At 46.3% G+C, this 24,074-nt stretch overlaps 1 protein-coding gene across 1 annotated transcript in view; it reads left to right on the plus strand.

Moving 5' to 3' along the window:
- The window catches only part of ME3 (malic enzyme 3), a 176,234-nt gene that overhangs the window by 72,167 nt on the left and 79,993 nt on the right, over positions 1 to 24,074 (plus strand). Inside the window, exons 3-4 of the mRNA XM_059708202.1 lie at positions 7,779 to 7,912; positions 10,733 to 10,882. Of these exons, the coding sequence (XP_059564185.1) occupies positions 7,779 to 7,912; positions 10,733 to 10,882 (284 nt within the window). The remainder of the gene's footprint in view (positions 1 to 7,778; positions 7,913 to 10,732; positions 10,883 to 24,074) is intronic.

Raw genomic sequence — 24,074 nt, forward strand, 5'->3', positions numbered from 1 at the left:
TTTCCCCTGGAAGGGAAATTGAACTGTATCTCATGCTAGTTCAAGAGCTTCTGTGTACACCATAGATGGAAAGATCAGAGGCAGCCTCCATACATTGCAGCCCACAGCCCAAATCTGGTTTAGGGTTGGGTTCTGGACAGTAATGAACAGTCTGTCATCCACTCCCCTTTCGGGAATTTACGATGTGTTTCTGGATCTGTAATTCTGTACCTGATCACAGAAGTATGTCTGGAAGGAAGGCTGTTCTCAGGTCTATGTCTGCCAAGACTTGTGTTTTAAGGCCCCCATATATCCATCCCAGGAGTGTGCTTAGGGACCCTCATAAACCTGGGGTTCAGCGAGAGAACAGCAGCCACAGTAATCCCACTTCCTGTCTCCAGCCGGAGTCCACATCATCCTAACTCATAAAAATCCCAGAGTTGTGAAGTACAATGCAAAAGGGGCAGGAAATGCCTGCCGGTCCCCTAGCAGCTAATCAGCTCTAGTTGTACAGTTTTGGAGCTGATTGCCCACAGCTCGGTCCCAGCCATGGCTACTCTCTGTTGTCACAGCTGATTGATGGAGGAAGCTGCTTACAACACAAGCAGTCAGCTCAGAGCATGACGTAATGATGGAGGAATCGTAAACCTTTCCTAACACATGTGCCTGTTAATCCTCCCAGTAAGGATGCTAGTCAGAGGAAACGTGGCTACACGGGTGCCCTCGACATGCTTGATGTACATCACAGCAGAGGTAAAAGCACACCTCACACCTGTTTGCAGATGGGCTGCCTGCCCTGGCGCTCAGAGGCTGAACCATGAAGGTAACTGGCTGTAGATGGAGACGCAGAATAACTTTTTCTCTACTCAAATCAAAGGCAATTCAGTCAGCAGCCTGTTTAACATGTTAACTCTCAGGAACCATTGTTTAACTCAGAGGAAACAGGGTGAATTTTGGAAGCATGTGGACCTGGGTTCTATTGGTTCTTCCAAGAACTTGCTGTGACCTTGGGAAAGTGTCTTAACCCTCTGGCCTCAGTTTCCTAGCCCATAAAATAGGGACAATAACCACAGCATGGTTAACTCAAGGTTGCTGTGAGGACTAGAAATGGAAAGTGCCTGCCTCAGTGCCTGACCCAGCCCAGTGGGTGCTCAATAAAGGTGATGTTGCTGTTATTGATGATGTTAGTATTATTGTGCTACAACCCTGTTAGCCGCTTCCGAGTGTCTCTACCCCCATCTACCCCAACTCCACTTCCTAGTAATTAATGCTCAGTAAATCAAACAGGAAACACGTTTCATGTGCTAAACTTTATGACACCAAGAGAAGGGGGGAGCTGTGTGAAATGGGGTGTCTTGGGGGAGAGTCCTTGCCTGTGGACTGGAAGACAGTGGAGGGAAGTGGTCAAAGCATGGTGAGCAGAGGTATTGCTGTGAGTCAAAGCATGGCAGCCAGAAAGAGTGTGCCTGGTGGGGCGTGGGGAGAATGCCCGGGGCTGCAGAGGCAGGAGCCTTGCACAGCCTTGGTCAAGCAGTTATGCTGGGTGTGGTGACATCACTTCACCGTTATTCCTCCCACCCCCTTTCCCCAGGCTAGCTCCTGACCACCCTGCAGGGCTTATCTCCAACATCTGCTAATGAGCTCTCTTGTGCCACCTTGCCCTAACGATAAAATAGTAATAAGGAGAACAGCTGACATTCACTGAGTACTTCCTATGTGCCAGGACCTGTGCCACGACATGTGAAATGGGAAACACTCCATTTTATAGGTTGGAGAAGTGGCTTGCCCAAGGCAGAGGCCAGGATCACCTTTGTATGTTAATCCATGTGTCTTGTCTAGTAGACTCTTGAGGGCAGTGACCAGTACCTATCCCTTTTAGGGACTCTCCAGTCCTGACATGGTAGTCCTGGCACACAGTAGGAACTCATAAATGCTTGTGAATGAATGAGAAGATATTGTCATGGGTATAGCAGGCTCTGGATCCAGAGGCACCAGGCAGATCACCAAGCTGAATAGGGGAACCTCCCCTCAGCAAAGCTCAGTCAGGAGAAACGTGGGGCGGGGCGGGGCGGGGGGAGGCACTAAGAAGCCTGGGTTTCTGAACAGCCGGAGGCTGGGGCAGGGGCCCAGCCTGGTGGACTTCCTGTCTCTGAGCCCTGCCACTCTATTCAAATATCTTCTCTCTAATGTCGTAAGATTTATCCTGGGAACTTGGGCAATGCTCAGCCCACCAGTAGAGTTCAGTGACTGGGCCAGAGATGATCACTCAGGGAAGGTGATGAAATAGGTGAAGTCAGGTGACAGCTAAAAGTTTAACACTGGTAGAGCATTAAACCAATTGAACCAGTTCCGGGCCTTTATGCTAGAGGAGGCTCTTGAAGTCACCCACTTTGCCTCTGTGAGGTCTAAAGATTCCCTGGAGAAGCCAGAGCTGGTGGAGAGGGACATTTGGCTGGGGGAGTGGCCAGAGCAATGATTCTGTAACAATAAAAATAGGTCCCTACTGGTATGCTCTGAATACCACCAGGGTATGAGGTTGAAATATAACTAAGAGAATTAGCCATTTTTCAAAAACCACTTGCCCTATTTTGAGATCTTTGTTAAAAATAGATAACGTATGAGTCTGTTTTTGTTTTGTTTGTTTTTAGATTCCATATATATTTGAAACCATATTGTCTTTGCCTGATCTATTTCGCTTAGCATAATACCCTCTAGGCCCATCCAGGTTATTGGAAACAGCAAGATACCATTCCTTTTTATTACTACATAATATTCCATTGGGTATATGTACTGCATCTTCTTTATCCATTCATCTGTCGATGGATACCTAGGTTGCTTCCATATCTTGGCTATTGTAAGTAATGCCGCAATGGACATAGGGATGCATATATCTTTTTTAATTAATGTTTTTGTTTTCTTCAGATAGAAAGGAAGATTATCAGAAGGGAGGGTGTAGGGATGGGTGAAAAGGGAAAGGGGAATATAGTCAATAATATTGTGATATGTTTACACAGTGAAAGGTCATTCCTAGAATTAGTGGGGTAATCACATCGGAAGATATAAAAGGGTCAAATCACTATATTGCACTGAAACTAATGTAACCAATATAAGAATATATACCAACTATATATAAATAAAAAATAAATTTAAAACATTAAGACAAAAGAACATATATGCATAACCCATAGACACAGACCACAGTGTGGTGATGGCCAGAGAGAAGGCGTGGTGGAGGCTGGGTGGCAGTAGCCAAAGTGGGGAGGGGAGTAGGGATATCCGTAATAATGTCAACGATACAAATACAATGTAAATAAATAAATAAACAAACCAGATAATATAATCCATAACTCTATCTAACCAGGCGCACAGAAACTGTAATTTCTCAATGTGGTAAGAATAAGGGCCCCACTGCCAATTCCTCCATGTTGTAAGACTTAGAACCCCTTGTATAGTTATGGGAATTGTGACTGTTGACATACAGACCAAGAGCCTAAGTGTCAATTAGCAAAGTTTTTTCCCTTTGTAGAGAAATGCAAGTTCTAATACTTTCCCCCTACACCCTAGTGAATCTTCCCCTGCCTGTGCTATTTCAGAGGCCAGGGGACAGCTAAAGTGCCTGCATTGCTGTTCTACAAACATGTAAATCTGAAGTGGCCTTAACATTAGCTTCAGGATGAAAAGAAGCTTCTAGTGGTACTTTCTTTAAAAATTCCTGAAATTACCAGTGGCTAAATGGTCATACTTTTTTCCTCAAATACAAAAGAAGCTGATGGCAGCCAGCCAAGAGAAACACTTAGATTTGGAGAGAGAAGCGGACTGCTATTAAAAGCCACAGCAGTCATTAACGAAGATGATGTCATTAGTAAATTCCTGGGCCGCCCTGGGATCCCCAGGGCCAAGGAGACAGGATCACAGTCTTTACTAAGCCAGTGAACACTCACCTGCCGAACGGTGTCTAGTGAAAGCCCTCAGTCTCCAGGGCCAGCTGGTTTCCTGCAGAAGGACAGGGGCCTCTGCTGCACCACTTGCGAAGCTGGTGGCCAGCACAGGGATTTATGAACTGCTGACTTTGGGCTTTGATGAGGAAAAAGGTGGGAATTTTATGTGTGGGGAGTACTTTGAGAAACCTCTGTGAGTCACACGTTCAAACAGAGTCGAGCCTGTCTCAGGATGCTAGATCTTTCTTACAGTTCCAGCAGGCCTTCTGAGAGGAGGACCCATTCTTCAGGATTTTCTTAAGCTAAGTCATCGTCGTCGTTATTTTACGAAAACACAAGAGGAGCCTGGTATTTGTAGCTATAGGGACCCCCAAGTTACCAAACAGAGAGGAAATTGGGAGTAGCCAAGGAGCCTGACTTTTATTCACGTTTCTTCTCTATTTCTGTTTTTTTCCACTCCTTCCTCACCCCCTCCCCTCCCAGCTCCCATTTCTGAGGTCATCTCACCAAGGCCCTGGCAGGGTGCACACTGTAGTGGCAGGAATGCAGCCTGTGATCAATTCCTGGTTCTGCCCCTTAACTCTCGTCAAAGAAATTATTTTGGGGGGGGGGGGGATTATCACATATATAAAATTATCAAATATACTTATTAATTATTAAATAACTAGCATCCTGGTTTAAGAAACAATAAAGTATGGGCAAGAGCTTTGCAACTTCAAGAGCATCACCTAACCTTTCTTGCTTAGCCTTTTCATCTGTCAAATGTGGTTGTAAAACCTCCCCCAATGTGGTTGTAAGAACGTAGAGAGTAAGATTAGATACTCATCAGACTCCCATCCTTAGAGCTGACGATAGCAATGACATTAGGGTGGGGCTGGTTAATATATGGGCTTGATCTCCTTGTCATTATTTAACTCCCTGTAAAAGAGCTGTAATCATTGTAGATGAGATAGTTTTTAGCTGGTGGAGAAATGAAAGGTGTTCTCATGCTCCCTCCCTTTTCAAGCTTCCTCTCCCCAAAGGAGTCTGAGGAAAGCTAGACTCCGGTCAGCATAATTCAGGTCTCACTATCACCTACCCAGCCTTCTTCACTTCTAGGAGGAAAGTCGAATTACTTGGAGCTCATTACCCAGAGTTGCCTTAGGTGTCATCAGCCTTGAATACAATGGGGGTCATATTGACAGTGTTAGTTTAGTTAGTTAGTAGTTAGTTAATTGGTTGGCTGATTAAAAATTTTTCTCAGCCCCCTACACAATATCCCCCCCCCCCCCCAAGGACTGTGGTCCCTACCTTGTTGATGTCCCGACCCAGGGGCCACTCAGGGGTTTGGCACTGTCTCGGTTCAGGGCCTCCGTGAGAAAGCTGAGTAAGCGGAGGCAGTGCCAGACCAGCCCCCACACCAGCAGAGCCACCCGAGTGCTACACAGAAAAGGACTCTTTTTCACCATGTGTGACACCTTCTCATTTTGGGTGGGGCAACTTGTGTGCCCATGTCTCATAGTGACCCTTATGAAGACGGTTCCTGCCATGTCTGCCAGCAGACACTGTCCCCATAGGGCTTAATTGGGTCAGGAAGCAGATTCCATGACATTCTATTCATTCCCCATCTCTCCTGCCAGTGCCCAAAGCAGAAAATGCTGTCCTCTGAAAGACACTGGTAAAAGAATAAAAAGACAAGGCACATAGTCAGAGATATAGTTATACAACACGTGTCTGATACAGGACTTGTATTTAAAACATGCAAAGAATTATTTTAAGACAGGTTTTGTTTTGTTTTTTGTTTTGTTGTTTTGTTTTTGCTTTTCAAAGTTGTTTATTTAACACTCGTTAATATCATTTCCTTTAAACATTATTTTTGTACCAAGATTTCTAACAGTCTGCCCCTCCCCCTCAGGCAGTCATACCTACTACCATACCTATTTCTCAAAAGCAGAAAATGAGATAAGAAATTGAATATGGTGGTTTTTATGCAACAGTGATTCTAGGGAGGACAAGTGACTATCAAGGAGAGTGTGACAGAAGATGAACAATTGAACTATAATTCACTACTACACATGATACCCATTTAAAGTGTACGATTCAGTAGTTTTGAGTATTAAACACACTATTAATTTTTTAAGTTGTGGCAAAGAAAAATATAACAATATTTTCCATTTTAGCCATGTTAAGTGTACAATTAACTGGCATAAGTCCATTCACAATGTTGCACAACCATCACCACTATCCATTCCCAAAACTTTTCATCACCCCAAACAAAACTCTATAGCCATTAAGCAATAGCTCACCAATCCTTCCACCCCCAGACTTTATTATAATCTCTAATCTACTTTCTGTCTCTATGAATTTGCCTATTCTAGTTATTTTATATAAGTGGAATCACATAACATTTGTCCTTTCATAGCTGGCTCATTTCATTTAGCCTAATTTTTCAGGGTTCATCCATATAATAGCATGTATCAAAACGTCATTCCTTTTTTATGTTTGAATAAACTTTCATTGTACGTACATATGTTCTGTTTATCCATTTGTATGTTGGTGGACCCCTGAGTTGATTCCACCTTTTGGCTGTTGTGAATAATACTGCAATGAACATTGGTATCCAAGTATCTGTTCAAGTCCTTGCTTTCAGTTCCTTTGGGTGTAGGCCTAGGAGTAGAATTGCTGGGGTCATAGCTTTTTGAGGAACCACTAAAATATTTTTCCATAGAGGCTGCAACATTACATTCCTGCCAGCAATGTACAAGGATTTCAATTTCTCTACATCATCACCAACACTTGTTATTTACTGTTTTGTTCAATTACAGCCTTCCCAGTGGGTGTGAAATGGTATCTCATTGTAGTGTTGATTTGCATTTTCCTAATGGCTAATGATGCTGAGCATTTTTTCATGTGCTATTGGTCATTTGTGTATCTTCTTTGGAGGAGTGTCTTTTTTGAGTCATTTGCCTGTTTTTTAATTGGGTTGTTTTTCTTGTGTTGAGTTGTAGCAGTTATTTATAGATTCTGGATATTAAAGCCTTATCAAATATATGATCTCCAAATATTTTCTCCCATTCTGTGGGTTGTTTTTTCACTTTCTTGATAGTGTCCTTTTATGCAAAAAAGTTTTTAAATAAAGTCAATTTATCTAACTTTTGCTTTGTAGCTGGTTCTTTTTGTGTCATATCTAAGAATCCATTGCCAAATCCAAGATCACGAAAATTTACCCCATGTTTTCTTCTATGAGTTTTATAATTTTAGCTCTTATAGTTAGGTTGCTGAGTAATCTTAAGTTAATTTTTGTATTTGATGTGAGGCAGGGTCCAACTTTATTTATTTATTTATTTATTTATTTATTTATCTATTTATTTTTGCATGTGGAAATCCAGTTGTCCCAGCACCATCTCTTAAAGAGACTATTCTTCACCTTAACTGCTATTGCTAAATGAAGAAGCCAGTCTATATGATTCTAAATGTATCACTACTGGATCATTAACTCTAACGAATGTACCATGCCAATGTAAAATATTAATAATAGGGAAAACCAGGTGAAGGATCTTTGACAACTCTCCATATTATCTTCTCAAACTTTCTATAAATTTTGAAGTTATTAAAAAATAAAATAGCTTCAACAAAAACAAGCCAAAAAACCCCAACAATGTAGGTATTTTCCCCATTTTTCCAGGAGGAAGCTGAAGCTCAGAAGAGTCAAAGCAACTGGCACAGGCTGCCCGGCCACTCAAATGGTAGAGGTGGGGTTTGAGTCCCGGGCCTGTTCTGTTGGGTCACAGTGAATTGGCCTGTCTGTAGATAACCCTGTTCTGTTCCTTGGTTTCCTGCATATCCATTTATATGTCTGTGTTTCGCTCTTGTTCTCCCCAGGGGATGGCCTTTACACTTGAAGAAAGAATGCAGCTTGGGATCCATGGCCTAATCCCCCCCTGCTTCCTGAGCCAGGACATCCAGCTCCTCCGGGTCATGAAATCCTACGAGCGGCAGCAGAGCGACCTGGACAAGTCAGTGCCTACATCTGCTCTCTCTGCTTAGACCTGGGCTCCACTGTTTCCTATGGTCCAAAGAGTGTCTTCTGTTTACTCTCCAACCAGGAAAGACTGAGAGCCTTTCCAAGAAATTCCAAACCCAGCCCAACCTTCCAAAGGGGTGGTGATCTCCCTAAGGGACAGGGATTGTTATGATGGAGGCATGTCCTGGGAGGACTGGGAAGAGAAACTGAATTCCAACCAGTGGAATTTGGGAGGGCCACTGGGAAGAGGTGGGACCTGAGTCAGCCCCAGAAGCACCGACAGGACTACAGCAGACAGCAGTGGGTTCACGGATGGCATTTCATAGGAGAACAAGTAGAGTAAAGCTATAGGGACAGGTGTGTTAAGTAAGTGGTACATGGCCCAGCTTTCTGGAACAAGAGGAACATGGTAGAAAAGAGGAGAAATGGACAGGGACACCTTGGGAAGGACCTGGTATGTCATATGTTGGCGGCTTATGGGGAGCAGTTAATAATCCTGCCACCCTCCTGGGTTCTCACCAGTGGGATCATAGACATGAGGAGGCAAATGGGAATGACAGGGTCAGCTTTACTAAAGAAGGTTGTGACCACATCGTGACCACAAGTCACATGGAAAAGCCAGGACTTGACCACAAGTAGCTGGCTCCAGAATCTGTGCTGTTGACGACGTCTCTGCTACCCCACAGCTAAGAGTCTCAATTCTAGTGCTAGAATGAATTCAAACCATCATTTTACCTTTAGTAGTGAAAGTTACTTAGCCTCTCTGGGTCACTCCTAACTCAGAAGGCTGTAATGAGGATTAAACACATTAGTATTTGTGATGTGCTTAGAACAGTGCCTTGCATATAGTACATACTATGTAAGAATGTGTTAAATAAACATGTCACCTTGCTGAAGTGTAGGAAGCAGGGAGGGTTCCCCCTACGTATCTATAGAGCTCAATGGCCAAGACTTTGAATCGTTAAGAGTGTGGCTGTCCCCCTAGGGGCAGAGCTCAGCCGCTTGTCAGGGTCATCACACCCATCTGCCTATGTCCCCCCCAACCCTACCATGGCATCCATTGCTTCTAAGCAGCAGTGGATAATCCCCCGACTGCTGAAGCACTAACCTCTATGTGTATTATTCACATTAACTCCAAGGCTATACACTCCAGCACAGGCCAGATATTCTCTTCCTCTGTTCATCCCACTCAGACTGGGTCTAGCCATATCACCCTGGAGAGCAAACCAGAAAGTACACAATGAATCCAACTAACAACCTGAGATGTGTCCTAACTTTGAACAATCTGAACCTCCTTCTTTTGTTAAATTTACAAAGAAGAATTTGTAAATCCCAAAGTGATATCCTCTCTCCTAAAGATATTCAACTCTAAGAATTAAAGTCAGCGGGACGGGCATCATTTATATGCCTGGGAAGACACGCCAGGCTGGGGGTAGGAGATATGTCTGATCCTGGGAGCTCCAGAGGGCTTATTGCACATGCTCTGTTGACTATTCTGACCGCCCCCCCTCGTTCCCAGGGGCCCCCTCATTCCAGCAGGTGCTTGAGGAAATACTAAGGAGGCTCCCAGCTTCTTTTGGATAAGGGCAGTGGTGTGCTGGTAAATGTTTAATAACTTGTTCTGGGGTGGAGGTGGGGAAGCCCTGGTTTCTAGTATTTGCCCATTTTCATGGTGTGAATAATATCACCATGACTGAGATTAAGTTATCAATTTGATATTACTGAATACAGAACTTGGAAGAGATGTGTACAAATGGCTACTGCATAAGAAATTCTTACACTAGAAATGAGTTGAGATCCTCACTATTCTAAGCATAAATCCTCCCTTCCTCAAAATATCTTCTAAAACACAATTTTTCATTCTGGACCAGTGCCTTGGGTCTGGGGCCCCACGATATTACAAGACTTCCCCAAAGTCACATAGTTAGTAAACAGCAGAGCTGGGATTCAAACCCAGGACCCTGACTTCACACCTAGAAGTCATTCCCCTATTGCAGGATCTCACCCGCTTCTAGTCTAGGATCTCAAGTGCCTCCATACTCTCTCCCAAACTGTGGTCAGTGCAGAAAGGTTGTGGTATCAGCAATCACTCACACCTCGTTGTGAATTCTAAGCCCTGAGTGTTTTTGTTTCTCCCAGAGGCTTTTCATTTTTAGGCGTGTGAATGAAAGGCTCTTTTCCTGGGCTTATTGATTTCAGTTTTCAAGGACTAGACAAGAGAGAGATTTTGGAGGAACATGCTTCTTGAGATCAGTTGGTCCTTGGCCACTTGTGAACTCTGGTGTGACAGGAACCAGCCCTGTGTGATAGGAGAGGCCAGTTCTCATAGCACCGGTGTGCCCTACTCCACCCTACTCCACCCTCAGAATGTTACTGTTCTGTTTTATTCACATAATAGTAACATAACTAACCCTCTGGCACAGTGGTTGAGAGCACAGACTTTGGAGTCAGATTGCTTAGGTTCAAATCCCGACTCTGCCACTTGGCGAATCATTTCATTTCTCTGTGCCTTGGTCTCCTTTGTCTCTCAAATAGCAACCATGGCAGTACCTACCTCACAAGTCACTGGAAGTTTTAAATGAATTAATGTAAAGTACTTAGGACAGGACCTACACCATGTATAGTAACAAGCACCATAAGACAGATAATACTCTTCACATTCCATAGATGGTGAGATCGATGTTTGGGGAGATGGGTGACTTGCCTGTGAAGGTAGCTGAGTGGGAGCCCTGGGTCTTTGCATGAGCGGCCTCCCCTGCTGCCACACAGGCTGCTCATGTGAACAGTGTGGTTTCTTGTCTCCCTTTACAAGGTACATCATTCTCATGACACTCCAAGATCGGAATGAGAAGCTCTTCTACCGCGTGCTGACGTCGGACGTGGAGAAATTCATGCCCATTGTGTACACGCCTACCGTGGGGCTGGCCTGTCAGCACTACGGCCTGACCTTCCGCAGGCCCCGGTGAGCCACCTCGGGGCCAGGGCGCAGGGAGGGAATGTCTGCTAGAGAGGAATCAGTTCTTTCTGCTGCCCTTGGTTATTGGGACTCAGGAGGCTACATCCTGATTGGGCAAGCAGCCCAACAAGGAGGCATTTGATTTTAAGCCCTTGCTCAGGAAAATGACCCCGTGAACGGAGATATGAGCTGAGAGAGTATCTAGCAAGAGGATAGCAGAGCTTCTGCACCTCAGAATAAATGCCCGATGTGTTGTCCAGAGTTGGCCTGAGAGGCATTTCAGTTTTTTTCTCTCATTATCAACCTGATATCTCCCCCACTACCCCTGTTTTTCTGGTCCTCTCCAAAGTACCAACAGCTCTATTGCCAGTCCGCACCAATGAATAACGGAGTGTCAGACAGCAAAGAATGAATTCTTTTGCTGACTCAAAGGACCAGTATTCCTTCCTTTGGGATTGACTCAGATTCCACATAAAATGTCATTTTGTTAGGCAAAAAAGGAATTGGCACTACGTTTTCTTTTAGAGCCAAAGAATTTGGGAGCAATTTTCCAAAGAGATTGCTTGGGTGTTTTTGTTTTTCATGGGAGAATTTTCAAAAGGTCTTCAGTGCAAGGTGCCTGGTAATTACCAATATATATATAATTCTAGCACTAATGATATAAGAGCCACCAGGGTTTATCGTACATAATGGAACACAGTTTTAGTCTGTGGTGGAATATGTACATATACAATGTACTGTGCACAGATGTGTAATTCACATTCATAGAGAATTTATAAATCCATTTATAAATTATGTGCCATGTGAGGCACATGCAAGTATGGATCTAGAACAGCAGTCCTCAACCTGTGGGTCGCGACCCCTTTGGCGGTCGAACAACCCTTTCACAGGGGTCACCTAAGACCATCCTGCATATCAGATATTTACATTATGATTCATAACAGTAGCAACATTACAGTTATGAAGTAGCAACGAAAATAATTTTATGGTTGGGTCACAACATTAGGAACTGTATTTAAAGGGCCAGAAGGTTGAGAACCACTGATCTAGAACATCTTGTTAATTTGGAAAAGCAGTCCTCCAGTGCTAAAGCCAACATTTGGGATGAGCACTGAACACCGATCCCTGGCACCCCTGATGCCCGTTCTCATCTTTTCCTGGTCCCACTGTTACCACTGGCAGAGACATCGTATCAGGCCTCATCTTGATGGGGGTGTCCAGCTGTTGAAGCAGACATGTCCTCACCACTCAGAGCAGCCATGCTTCTGCAGTTCTATTGGGGTGAGACACTGAACCATGGTCCCGGAGCAGTCGTGGTGTTTAATCTGCCTCCTTCAACAGGAAAGAGACATGGGGAGCTCGTGGTACATTTCTAAAGGATGCAGGACTCTATTTACCTCCCAGTTCCTACTCAGAAACAGTGCTTCCAGGTCCTCCCTCCTGCACAGTGCAGCTCAGTTCCAGTCATTCTCTCCTCCAAGGCCATCAGCAGCCCCCTAGGCATTCAAGAAACAAGTGCAACACTTTGACAAAATTAAGCCTGTCGTAGCCCAGCTCATAGTCAGAAATCCTATGTTCTAGCTACACTGATCTATATTCTCCATGCCCAGAACACCTGGTGTTTTCCTCCTGCACACCTTTGCAGATGTGGTCCCCTCTGCCTCAAACTCCTGCATTCTCTCCTGTCCTCATTCTCTACCCATCAAAATTCAGGTGATCCCTCAAGGCCCAGGAGTCAGCTTCTCTGTGGAGCTTTCCTTGGTCACCTCACGCTGAGCTGATCACTGCCTTCTCAGCCTCTCCCACGAGCTCTTACACGTACTTCTAGTCCATAGTTTTATTTTTGCACCTTGTGTTTTTAATTATCTGCATATCAGTCTCCTTTCCCGGAACACTCATTTCTTGAGGGGTAGGAAACATGTCAGATCCATTGTGTATTCGAGACCAGTGCTTGGCAGGTAATTGCCTCGCAGATGGGGAAATAGCCTTGTGTGATGGCTGGGAGTTGTATCTCCTTGACCTTGGGCAAGTTTCTTATCCTCTCTCAGCCTTAATTTCCACATTTCTGAAATAGAGCTAATAATACCACCCACCTCAAATGATCATTCTTGGGGTAAGATGTGATCATGGATAAGGTGCCTGGCATAAATGTATGTGTCTGTTTCCTTCAGTAATTATTAAAGAAGGAAGGATTAATAAATGTAGAGTCATGTTATGCATATGCACTTCTAAATTTGTAGAAACAAATCAGAGTCATTGACCATATAATGAACTAACACATTTAACTACAGACATGATTTGGCTCTTTCAAAACCCAGTGTTACCTAGAAAGGTCCTTTAGCCCTTAAGGCATAGATCACTGCCTCCTCTGGCTTACAGCTGAGACCTTATGGAACTGTGAGGCCGTCCCACTTCCACCTCCCACTCCCAGCCTGTGTGGAAGCCCTCCTTCCACAGACTCCATGCACTAGATTGTGGATTCTGATTGAGATCAGTTGGTCCTTGGCCACTTGTGAACTCTGCTGTGACAGGAACCAGCTCTGTGTGATAGGAGAGGCCAGTTCTCATTTTTGAGAACTTGTGCTCAGATTGCTTAGGTTCAAATCCCGACTCTGCCACTTGGTGAATCATTTCATTTCTCTGGAGACAAAGTGCCTTGGTCTCCTTTGTCTCTCAAATAGCACCCATGGCAGTACCTACCTCACAAGTCGTTGGAAGTTTTAAATGAATTAATGTAAAGTACTTAGGACAGGACCTACACCATGTATAGTAACAAGCACCATAAGACAGATAATACTCTTCACATTCCATAGATGGTGAGATCGATGTTTGCGTAGAAAGAAAGCAGAGTCATTGACCTGGTGGATTAATGGGGAGCTGTTTCAGGTTCAGGTGCAGGCCCCACTGGTGGTTCTCAGTGGATCAGAGATGAAGAGGAACATGGCAGAATGGGGGTCCATGTGGGTAGAAATGGGACCTTGCCAACCACTTAAGCTCAGAGGATCTGGTTAGCCTTGAGTGGGTAGAGGGGATGCTGCAAGAGCTGGGCACATAGCATGTTGTTGGTCCCAGGAAAAACCAGTCTAAGGGTCAGAAACCTGAAGAGGCAACAGTCCCATGAAGGTAGAATTTGCCTCCAGAGCCCACTCCACAATCCAGGGAACACACCAGACTAAATTTGAATTAATGAACACTTATGGAGCAACTAGTAGGTGCTGGGCATCGTGTAGACACTGTAAAGTTATCCCAATGAACGAAATCTGTTTTTGACCTCAAGCTATTTACTAGCAGAGTGTGGGCAGGGGGGAGGTAATAATAATATAAGTTAAATGTAATAAGAATTATAAGGCAATAGAGTATATAACAGGGACAAAGAATTACAGGAATACAAGGGAGAGGAAAATTTATTTTCCCTCTAGGCAGCAGGAATGCTTCACAGAAGAGATAATATTTGGGTTGGTCCTTGAAGGTTGACTAGGAATTCCATGTGTAGAGAAGGAGGGAACAGCCATTCCAGGGAAAGGCTTGGTTTTATAGGCTGTGTAGACACCAGGGTAGTCAGCTCACTTGGGTATCTTCCCATCTTCTGCACCTGAAAAGGAGGGTTAGGGGAGGGGAGCTAGGTCTCCACACCCATTGGCTTATAATGGAACCTTCCAATGTCCTGTAAGGTTAGTTCAGTAACAGTATCTCCATTTTACAGATGAGGGTATTGAGGTGGCCAGAGAAGAGGAACTTGTCCAAGATCACCATTGGCAGGCAATTGGTGAAATCAGAATTTGGACTGAATCAGGGAAAGCCACACCAAAGAGGCGATGTTATATCTGGGTCATGAAAAGTGAATCCAAGTACCTTACCTCTCTCTTGCTAAAATGCATGGCTTCCGGGACCTCATGGTGGGTGAAATAGGAGAGTAGAGGGGCTGGGTAGGAGAACTGACCAAGGATTCTGCCCATCCACTTGGGGGTGGATTAATGGGGAGCTGTTTCAGACTCAGGTGCAGGCCCCACTGGTGGTTCTCAGTGGATCAGAGATGAAAAGGAACATGGCAGAATGGGGGTCCATGTGGGTAGAAATGGAGCCTTGCCAACCACTTGAGCTCAGAGAATCTGGTTAGCCTTGTGTAGGTGTAGAGGGGATGCTGCAAGAGCTGGGCACATAGTATGAAAAACAAGGGTGCAAACCCACATGGAACCCAAAATTGAACTGGAACCAGAACAAAAAAAAAGCATACTGATAACTGCTTGCTAAAGGCCAGGTTCTATCCTAAAACCATTAATGTATTAACTCATTTAATTACTACAAGCCCCATAAGTAGTTGGTGCTATAATCATCCCATTTGTAGATGAGAAAACTGAGTCACAGAGAAATAATTTGCCCAAAGTCACAGAGCTCATAAGCTGCAAAGCCAGGACTCAAACCCATGCAGTCTGAGCCAGAGTGGGACAGGTAACCACTCCAGTTAGCTGCCTCCTGTCATTTGGGAATGGGCACCTTTGGTGGGCATTGGGGAAAGGGTGTCCTTGCAGCCCCAGGAATATTTGGCTGCCCAGGGGTCTAAGGTGAGGATTGCTAGATGCCGTTTCCAGAGCCTCTCCTGGGAGGGAAGGCTGCAGCCAGGTCCTGGGCCCAGGCTGGGTGGGGCTGAAGCAGGCTCAGGCAAAAGGAGCCATCCTCTTGAATTCGTCACTCTTGGTACAGACTTCCCTCATGTGTTTTGCGAACCCTTCTTCAGGCGATGTACCCAATTAAGCCATATGACATGTGACATTTTGAGCTGCTCCAGGTTTCCACTTGGCCGCTTTCCAGGTGTTGATTCCACACCTGCCTTGCTCCTGAGGGAAATGAGAGTTTGGGCCCCACCCCAGCCTTGAGCTTCATCTGAGGCCTGGCTGGGAATGGCTTTACAGAGGATTAGCATCTAAAGGGAGGACAGCTCTGAGGCCAAGATGGAGAGAGCCAGCTCCTTCTGAAATGATAGACATGCCTGCCAGCTTCCCAGCAACAATGGAGTCCTCTGTGAAAGGGACTGCCCCTCTACCCCCACGCTAATTAGGTCCAGCTGGTGCTAAAATAGAACCTCCAACCAGCCTGGGGCTCTGCATCGCCTCACGAGGGTGATAGCGGAGTGTCTCTGGGGCACCTAGTATCCCTGCAGAGGAGACATAGCAGAAGGCCCTGGGCTCTGTGGAGCCTCCCCTGCCCATCCTGCTTCTTCCCTGGCAGACCCTCTGCATGGGCCAGGGAGCCTGGCTAGACTAGCGGGAAGGAATGCCCCTGGTGTGTGACTTGGAAGAGATGAAAGCCAGAGGTGAGGCTGGGTGGGAAGCCAGGACGGAACAGGCAGGTTTGCAAGGAGGAAGCCAATGCACTGTAGTTTGCTGTCCAGGGTGAGCAAACACTGTCCCCGTCCCAGGCCGCCTCCCTCTAGACCAGTTCTGACTTCACCCTCCTTGTCCTCTGAGGCTCCCAGCAATAGGCACACACCTGGGACATTTCCCAGCCTCTGTGTGGAGCCCAACCTTCATGGGTGACGAGGGCTGGGTTGCAAGTGGTGGAAAGAGCACAGATTTTGAACCCAGCAGGCTTGGCCTTGAATCCCAGCTCCTGGTGACGTCTGATAATTAACTTAGCACCTCCTCAGTCTCCTCACGTGAAAAATGGGAATAACGCCCATTCAAGTGGCTGCCTGTGAGGATTCTGTGAGATTCCACGTGAAAAGGACCCAGCCCATCTAGGTGCTTAGCAGCTGTGATCTGCCTGACCCGGCACCCCCAAGAGCTGCCATCTGACACAGTCACCCCACCCAAGAATCTAAACCAGTGGTTCTCAACCTTGGCTGCACATTAGAATCACCTGGGAATCTTTTTAAAATCCTGATTTCTGGGCCTCATCCTCCGGAAATTCTGTTTCTTTGTTACTAATGTTGTGGCCCCACCCCATAACAGAGAAACAGAAATTCCGGAGAATGAGGCCCAGAAATCAGGATTTTAAAAAGATTCCCAGGTGATTCTAATGTGCAGCCACGGTTGAGAACCACTGATCTAAACTATAAACCAACAGGGCAACTCAGTCCTCTGAAATGCCTCCAAACTCTGTTGTTTGCTTCATACCTTATGTGATCAGTACTTGTGCTTAACTAGCAAATCCTAGGTACCTGTGAGGACTTAGCTGAGGAGAGTGAGGAAGGTGAGGATAGGACCTGGGACCTGGTTTCACCAGTCAGAGGCTCTGTGGGGCTGCTACCTGAAGGCATATTTGGATTTGGACAAAGCCAGCAGCCGATGGCCCTGAGCCAGGCTGCTGTCTGTCACATGCAGACAGGTGGCTTGCTGCACACAGGCCAGTAACATGCACACAGGATATTAACAGCTGCCATTTAGTGAACATGTATGATGCTCATGGTGGGCCCTAGGCTGCCTACTTCACATATTTATCTCTGAGCCCTACAACAATCTTACCCAGATGAAAACTAAGGCGAATTTATCTGAGACTTTGCAGCTGACCCAGAGCCCTGTGTTTACTGCATTCACGGTCCAGCTTCTTGTGGCCCTGGTCACCATGACACCTCAAAAATCAACATCTGCATTCTTGCCTTCACATAAACTCCCTTGTGTGACCTGTCTGTGCGTTTGAGGGGGGCGTGCATGCACACACACACACACACACAAACACAGCATGCTATGGTAGACAGAGCCCTGGGGCTGGAATCGGAGGGAGCGGGCCAGCTCCCGCTTTAATAGCCATGTGGCCGTGGAGCCCGGCTGCCCCACCTCCCCAAGCCTGGATCACAGGAACTGCCTACCTTGTGCAGTTGTTGTGAAGGTCAGATGAGCTAAATGTGTGCGAACATGCTTCATCACTTGAAAAGTTCCTCACAGGCTTAAAGGGGCATTACTTCTCTTATCTCCTCTCCCTCGCCGTAACCTCCTCAAAAGGTGGGATAAGGCTCCCACTCACTATGTCTGGTGAGCCCTTGCCTCATGTTTGTTTGTTTGTTTGTTTGTTTGTTTGTTTGTTTGTTTGTTTCTGTTTCTACATGGGAACCCTTATATCTTCAACCACCTCCACCACTACCCCCTCTCCCACAAAGGGGCTCCTGGGCACAGGCCCATGCTTCCTAAATGCCCACGAAAGCCATTTCTAGCCACTTACATCACAAACGGGTGCCAACACCTTAACCAAAGCTATTCTGGAAAATGAAGGCAACCTTATCTCAGCAAATGCCAGAAGACCCCTGACATAGGGCACAGTTCCCAGTCTGGACTCCAACACAGCTGTCAGCCCATCAGGAACACCACACACACACACTCGGCATAACTGGGAGGCAGGCAGAAAACAAAGATTAGCCTGTCAGACCAGCCGCCTCCTCCCCATCCTCAGGACCCGAAAGTGCTGATTCCTTTGGCCGAGCCTGCGCCACGTCCAATTACGCCCAGGCTCCTCTGCCAAACTGTTCCAGCTGTGCGCTGGCAGGGCTTCCCGAGCAGAGCGAGCACGAGGTCTGCAGCTGGGCCTGCTTAGCTCCTCATCTGGCCCCTTCTGTCCTCCAGCTGAGGTGTGATGGACAGAGCACTGGGCTAGGAGTCAGGCGACATGGGTTCGAGCCCCTGCATCCCCCTTTCTGACTGTGACTCCGTAGGCAAGTCACTTAGCTCTTTAGTCTCAGTAACAATGATAGGGTGGGAGTCCAGGCCTCGGTGATCTCTTCCAGCTCCCTTTATGATTAATAACCCAAACTCTAGAGCCAAGTTAGAAATGAGATACTTCAGGGAGCCGCAGTCACCTCATGTAACTGAGCCTAAGTTTCCCCACCTGTAAAATTAGGAGGGTCAAGCTAGAGCAGTGGGTCTAGGTTACAGGTGTGTATTAAAAACACTCAGGGGAGGGGGGCTTTAAGTCAGAATCCCTGAGGTGGGGCCCAGGCAGTATTCATTTTAAAAGCTCCCCAGGTCCCTAGCCTGTTTGGCTCAGTGGATACAGTGTCAGCCCACAGACTGAAGGGTCCCAGGTTTGATTCTGGTCAAGGGAACGTTCCTAGGTTGCAGGCTTGACCCCTGGCCCTGGTCGGAGCATGTGCAGGAGGCAACCAATCAATGTGTCTCTCTGTCTCTCCCCCTTCCTTCCACTCTCTGTAAAAATCAATGGACAAAATATCCTCAGGTGAAGATTAACAAAAAATGAATAAATGAAACTCCCCAGGGATTCTCATGAGCAGCCAGGGCTGAGAACCGCTGAGCTGGGTGGTGGCTGAAGTGCCTCCCAGACACAGATATTCTGTGACTTTTAGGGATTTGATAACCTGAAGCCCATATTTCCCAGGTCACCCCAGCCTGGCAGTATAGTGAAGAGTAGGGTCATGTAATATAACACAACCTTCACCTCCAACTCAGCCCTCAGTAAGACAAGCTGGTGCACCCCACTGTCGAGTTCCCTCATGTCTCATTCACAGGGTAGTGGCGGGGGAGTCTCACGTGTGGTTTCATCCTCCCTCCCCCAATTTCCTCCTGAAACCCATATCACTGGGAGCAGGCACAGAAGTCCCCCCTCTCCCAAGTGGCTCACTCATCCTGCCAGTGGTTGGTTAGACGGGAAAAAGCATCAGACCAAAGGTAGGCGGTCATTTGGATGAGCATCTGACCCATGGGGCCAGATGGCACCCTTTGCGGGAATGTGAACTGAGCCATAGGAAAAGCTATATGGAAAAAATGTTCCAGTTAGGAAGGGGAAAAGCAAAAGGATGCAATGGTTCAGACCTCATAGTCGGGTCATGGTAGATCAAAGGCAAATACCAGCTATGGAGGAACAAAAGAGTAGGAAGGAAAGGAATGGATCTGTGGGGGAGAGGAGCCCAGCACAGGTGGGAGAGAATGAGGGGGAAACAGGCAGAGCAGTGACAGTCCCTAGTGCTGCCTCGGTTCATGGTAGCCTTCACTCCAGCGCCTGTCCACAAATTTGCAATAAGCTCTCCTCCTTCGCAGGTAACTAAGGGAACTTCTGCCTTAGGTCTCCAGAAGAGCCAAACTGAAAAAGTTGTGAAACTAGATGGATCTGATCCCTTTGCTAACCGGGTAGGTGGGGCTAACATTAAAGTAGGGCATCTCAAACTGCAGTATGCATTAAAATCCCCTGAGGGGCTGGTGAACACAGATTCAGCAAGTCTGGGATGGGGCCAGAGGACTGACATATCCAGCAAGTTCCCCATGATACTGATGCTGCTGGTGCACAAACACTTTGAAAACCATTAGATTAAAAGCTGGTGAAAAGTTGTTCACTGAAAAATGAATCGAGCCCAGCTGGCATGGCTCAATGGTTAAGGTCGACCTATGAACCAGGAGGTCACAGTTCAATTCCCTGTCAGGGCACAAGCCCGGGTTGCAGGCTCAATCCCCAGTAGGAGGCGTGCAAGAGGTAGCCAATCAATGATTCTCTCTCATCATTGATGTTTCTATCTGTCTCTCCCTCTCCCTTCCTCTCTGAAATCAATAAAAAATATTTTTTTAAAAAGAAAAATGAATAGAGCCCATCTGACTGAAGCAGAAGGAGTAGAAACTTCCAGGCTTCACCGTGCATGAGTAGAAAGAGCTAGGGTCATGAGATAGAGGCCTTATCAGGGTGACCTTCAGTCAATCCCCACCCCCCCCCACCCCCCCACCCCCCGCTTTCTGGGCCTCAATTTTCTCATTTATAAAAAGAAAGGATTTTGCTAGGTGAGCTCAGGGGCTCCTTGCAACCCTTACAGTCTTTAATTTTTTAGCAGATTAGAGAACTGTGCTGTAAATTTGCCTCTAAGGTTTCTGACATTTAAGGGAGGGAAAATTCAGAAGTAGATGAAGACATGTACTTTTCATTTTCTGCCAAGAATAAGCTTGCAGGCTTATCTGCAGAAGTGTCACTTTTGCTGAGAACTCTGACTCACACATGGCACCTGCCCAGGCAGACCAGCTGGGCAGTCCAGGGTCTGTCTAGGACTGCTCGGTGCCATGGCTTGGGAAGTGATGCTGGAATGTATCTGAGGAAGGTGGCACGAGGAGTCCTTCCAAAGTGTGAGGTTGTTCGGCTCTTTGACCCCAATGTCACCATGCCGTGTGGAATAAATTAAATTGTATCTGGATCCCACATCACTGAAACACTTTGGGACAGAGAGATGAAGGAGAAAAGGATCATTTGTTTTTGTGGCTGAATTACATGGGTTTCAATCACTGAAGGAATTGGTTTATTCTTTTTTAGAGGGAGTTTTGAGATTGACATACAAAAAAAAAAAAAAGCATGAGTGATTTTTTATGTAATACATGTGCCCTGCCTGGGACTTGAGCTTCCAGCAGGAGCAGCTTGCTTTGTGGGAAGGTCCAAGGACACACCTCGCCATCCATGGATTGGAGGCTGAGAGTGAAGGTGAGAATGGTTGAGCAGCCCCACACAGATGCAAGGATTATCTTTTCCTGCTCGTTATTTATTAACTAGACTAGACTGTTCTGGGTTTGACTTCCTTTAGCCAAAAGCAGATTTCCCTGACAATTTAAGCAAACTGATTTTTAAAAAATATATTTTATTGATTTTTTACAGAGAGGAAGGGAGAAGGATAGAGAGTTAGAAACATCGATGAGAGAGAAACTTCAATCAGCTGCCTCCTGCACACTCCTTACTGGGGATGTGCCCGCAACCAAGGTACATGCCCTTGACTGGAATCGAACCTGGGACTCTTGAGTCCACAGGCTGATGCTCTATCCACTGAGCCAAACCGATTAAGGCAAGAAAACTGATTTTTGTTTCTTTTTTATCTGACTGAACTTTTCCTCCTTTGTCCCTGGCAGTCCCAGTCATGGTGATCAAAGGAATCTGTGTGGGAGAATTTCCTTACTGAGAAGAAAATACACCCATACAGGCAGGCTTTGGGAAGACCTCTCCTCAAGTGACCTCGCTCTCCCGTTAACCTGTACAGTGCATGAGAGCTTGTGTTTGCTCCCACTAAGTTTAGTCCAGAAAAAGTTGCTTCTTAAGAGATGCTGCAAACAGTGCAAATGTTTTTGAAAGGTTCTGGACGAATAAAGGTAGAGGATGAATAAAAGATCATTGTTGTGGAATTTCTTAAAGAAAAGCAAAGACCATCTTGTCAGAAAAGAACCCCACCAGCTGGCCAACCCCTAAATTCCATTATTAGATTCATGTCCTTGTGTTAGTCCATTGCACCTACAGGAATCCCTTCAGATTTCCCAGGTGCCCTGGACGGGTAGCATTGCAAACTTCATGCATGAACTGATTTCTTAGAGACTCATCTTAAACCAGCATTTCCTGAGACCATAGGGATTGGGGCTTAGGAAGGATAGGCTTTTTGTTTGAACGGATGAGGGATGAGAGGAATGGATCACGAAGATCCTGTCTTAGGTACTTGCGATGGAAACAAGCTCAGGTAGGGCTTCCAATGTGGTGTCCACATGGTCCAGAAGGTGACTGGAGGGGAGCAAGTGGAAAAGCTGAAAGGAAAAAAGGTAATGTAAGTGGTGGAAGATGGACTTCTCCAACTTCTCATGGTTTATCATAGGTGGTCCTCTCTGGATCACAAGCTTCAGGGGGTAATGAGCTATCTTGCTCTCCCCTGGATCTCCCATGGTGCCAAGCACAGTACCTTCAGGCATCTACCAGAGGAAGCACTTAAAGACTTTCTTCTGATTAGGTTCAACAAGCACTGACTAAGCACCATCTTTATGATTGGCCCCCATTAGTGCATGAAAGATCCAAATGGAATCGTTTATTCTTGCTGCTTGTCCTTGAGGAGTTTACAGCCCAGCGTGAAGGTGCCATAAGCCAGTCAGTAAAGTGTGGTGTGCATCGTCTAGTTTACTTTGAAACGATTGAGGTAATTCAATACAGTAAGAAATCTCTCCGCTGAATTGTTGGTTCTTGATCAAAATCTTGAGAGAAAGACTTTGAATTGCATTGGGAAGGTGGCCCAGCACAGTCCCTGGCATCCAAAGTTTTATCGGATGGGTTCCAAGTGGGAGGGACTGCATAAGCAACACGTGTGGGTGGAACAAGCCAGGAATCACAGACTCTCAGGACTGGGGCTGTAGAAGACAATGCTAATTGCCCCTTCCTCCTTTTTAACAAAACCCCAGCTGTATGTGGGGGTTTTTCCAGTTCTCTTCCTTTCCCTAAATGGCCATATGCCCAAGGAAGACTTGGCCCTTCCCAGCACTAAGCAGTTGGTACTAGTAAATCCCAGCCAATGATAGTGTCCCCTTGCAAGTGACAATTCTGGCCACAGAGATGAGAGGGTGATTTGCCAGAGGACTTCTGGGAAGGTTTTTCTTATCACACGAGAGCTTCTTCTTGCCCGACGTTTTCCTGTCTGCCTGGGACGCTGGAACGGGGATGCCCTCCTGCAGTCATGAGGGAAACAGCCCTGGGAACAGGCCTGTAATGCCAAGGATGGCAGTGCTGGGAGCCTGCATCCTTGGTGGCATTGTTGACCCACTCAATAAACAATTCCTGGAGCCACCTTCCCCTGGACTTCTTGTTTTCTGAAGTAAATTTCCTCTTTCCGGCCAGTTGAGTCACAGTTTTCTGTTACCTACAGCTGAAAGCAGTTCCCCTTCCTGAATCACTCTGTCATATAACAATAGCAAACGTTTATTTATTCAGAGCTTCCAGTGCGCCAGGCTGTCTTTAGGTGTTTGGCTCTCTGAGGCCCCTCAGCATCTCTCGTGGTATGTAGTACTCTAGGCCCTGGTCATGAAGAGGAAGCTGAGGTTAAAGTAGCCTGAAAAGGGTTACATATCTAGCGCCCGATAGAGCCACAAGTCAAACCCAGGCTCCACAACACACACCCCGTTGCTGCCTGCCATGTCCTTCCTGGTCCAGACAGAGGACTCCCCACCCCGACGGCCCCAGGCACATAGAGTGTGTGTGAGGAGATAACTCTGCTGACGAGGTGGGAAGGGAAGGCTGATAAGACCGAGTGAGGCGTTTGGCTTACATGAGTCAGGGATCATGGCTCACTTTGGAGAGGGGGGTTGTCTCAAAGCATTTCTTAAAGAGGATAATTCTCAGAAGACTGCAGAGGAGAACTCACTGGAACCTGCTGTATTAACTGAAGCAGGAGGAGGGAAGAGCCTGATTGGTGTGGAGGTGAAGGGTGTAAACGCAGGGTGCTGACAAAGAGGTGTAGACAGCACACGGTCACTGCTTGGATGTGACG

Source organism: Myotis daubentonii, chromosome 9, assembly GCF_963259705.1.
Source record: "Myotis daubentonii chromosome 9, mMyoDau2.1, whole genome shotgun sequence".
Taxonomy (NCBI): domain Eukaryota; kingdom Metazoa; phylum Chordata; class Mammalia; order Chiroptera; family Vespertilionidae; genus Myotis; species Myotis daubentonii.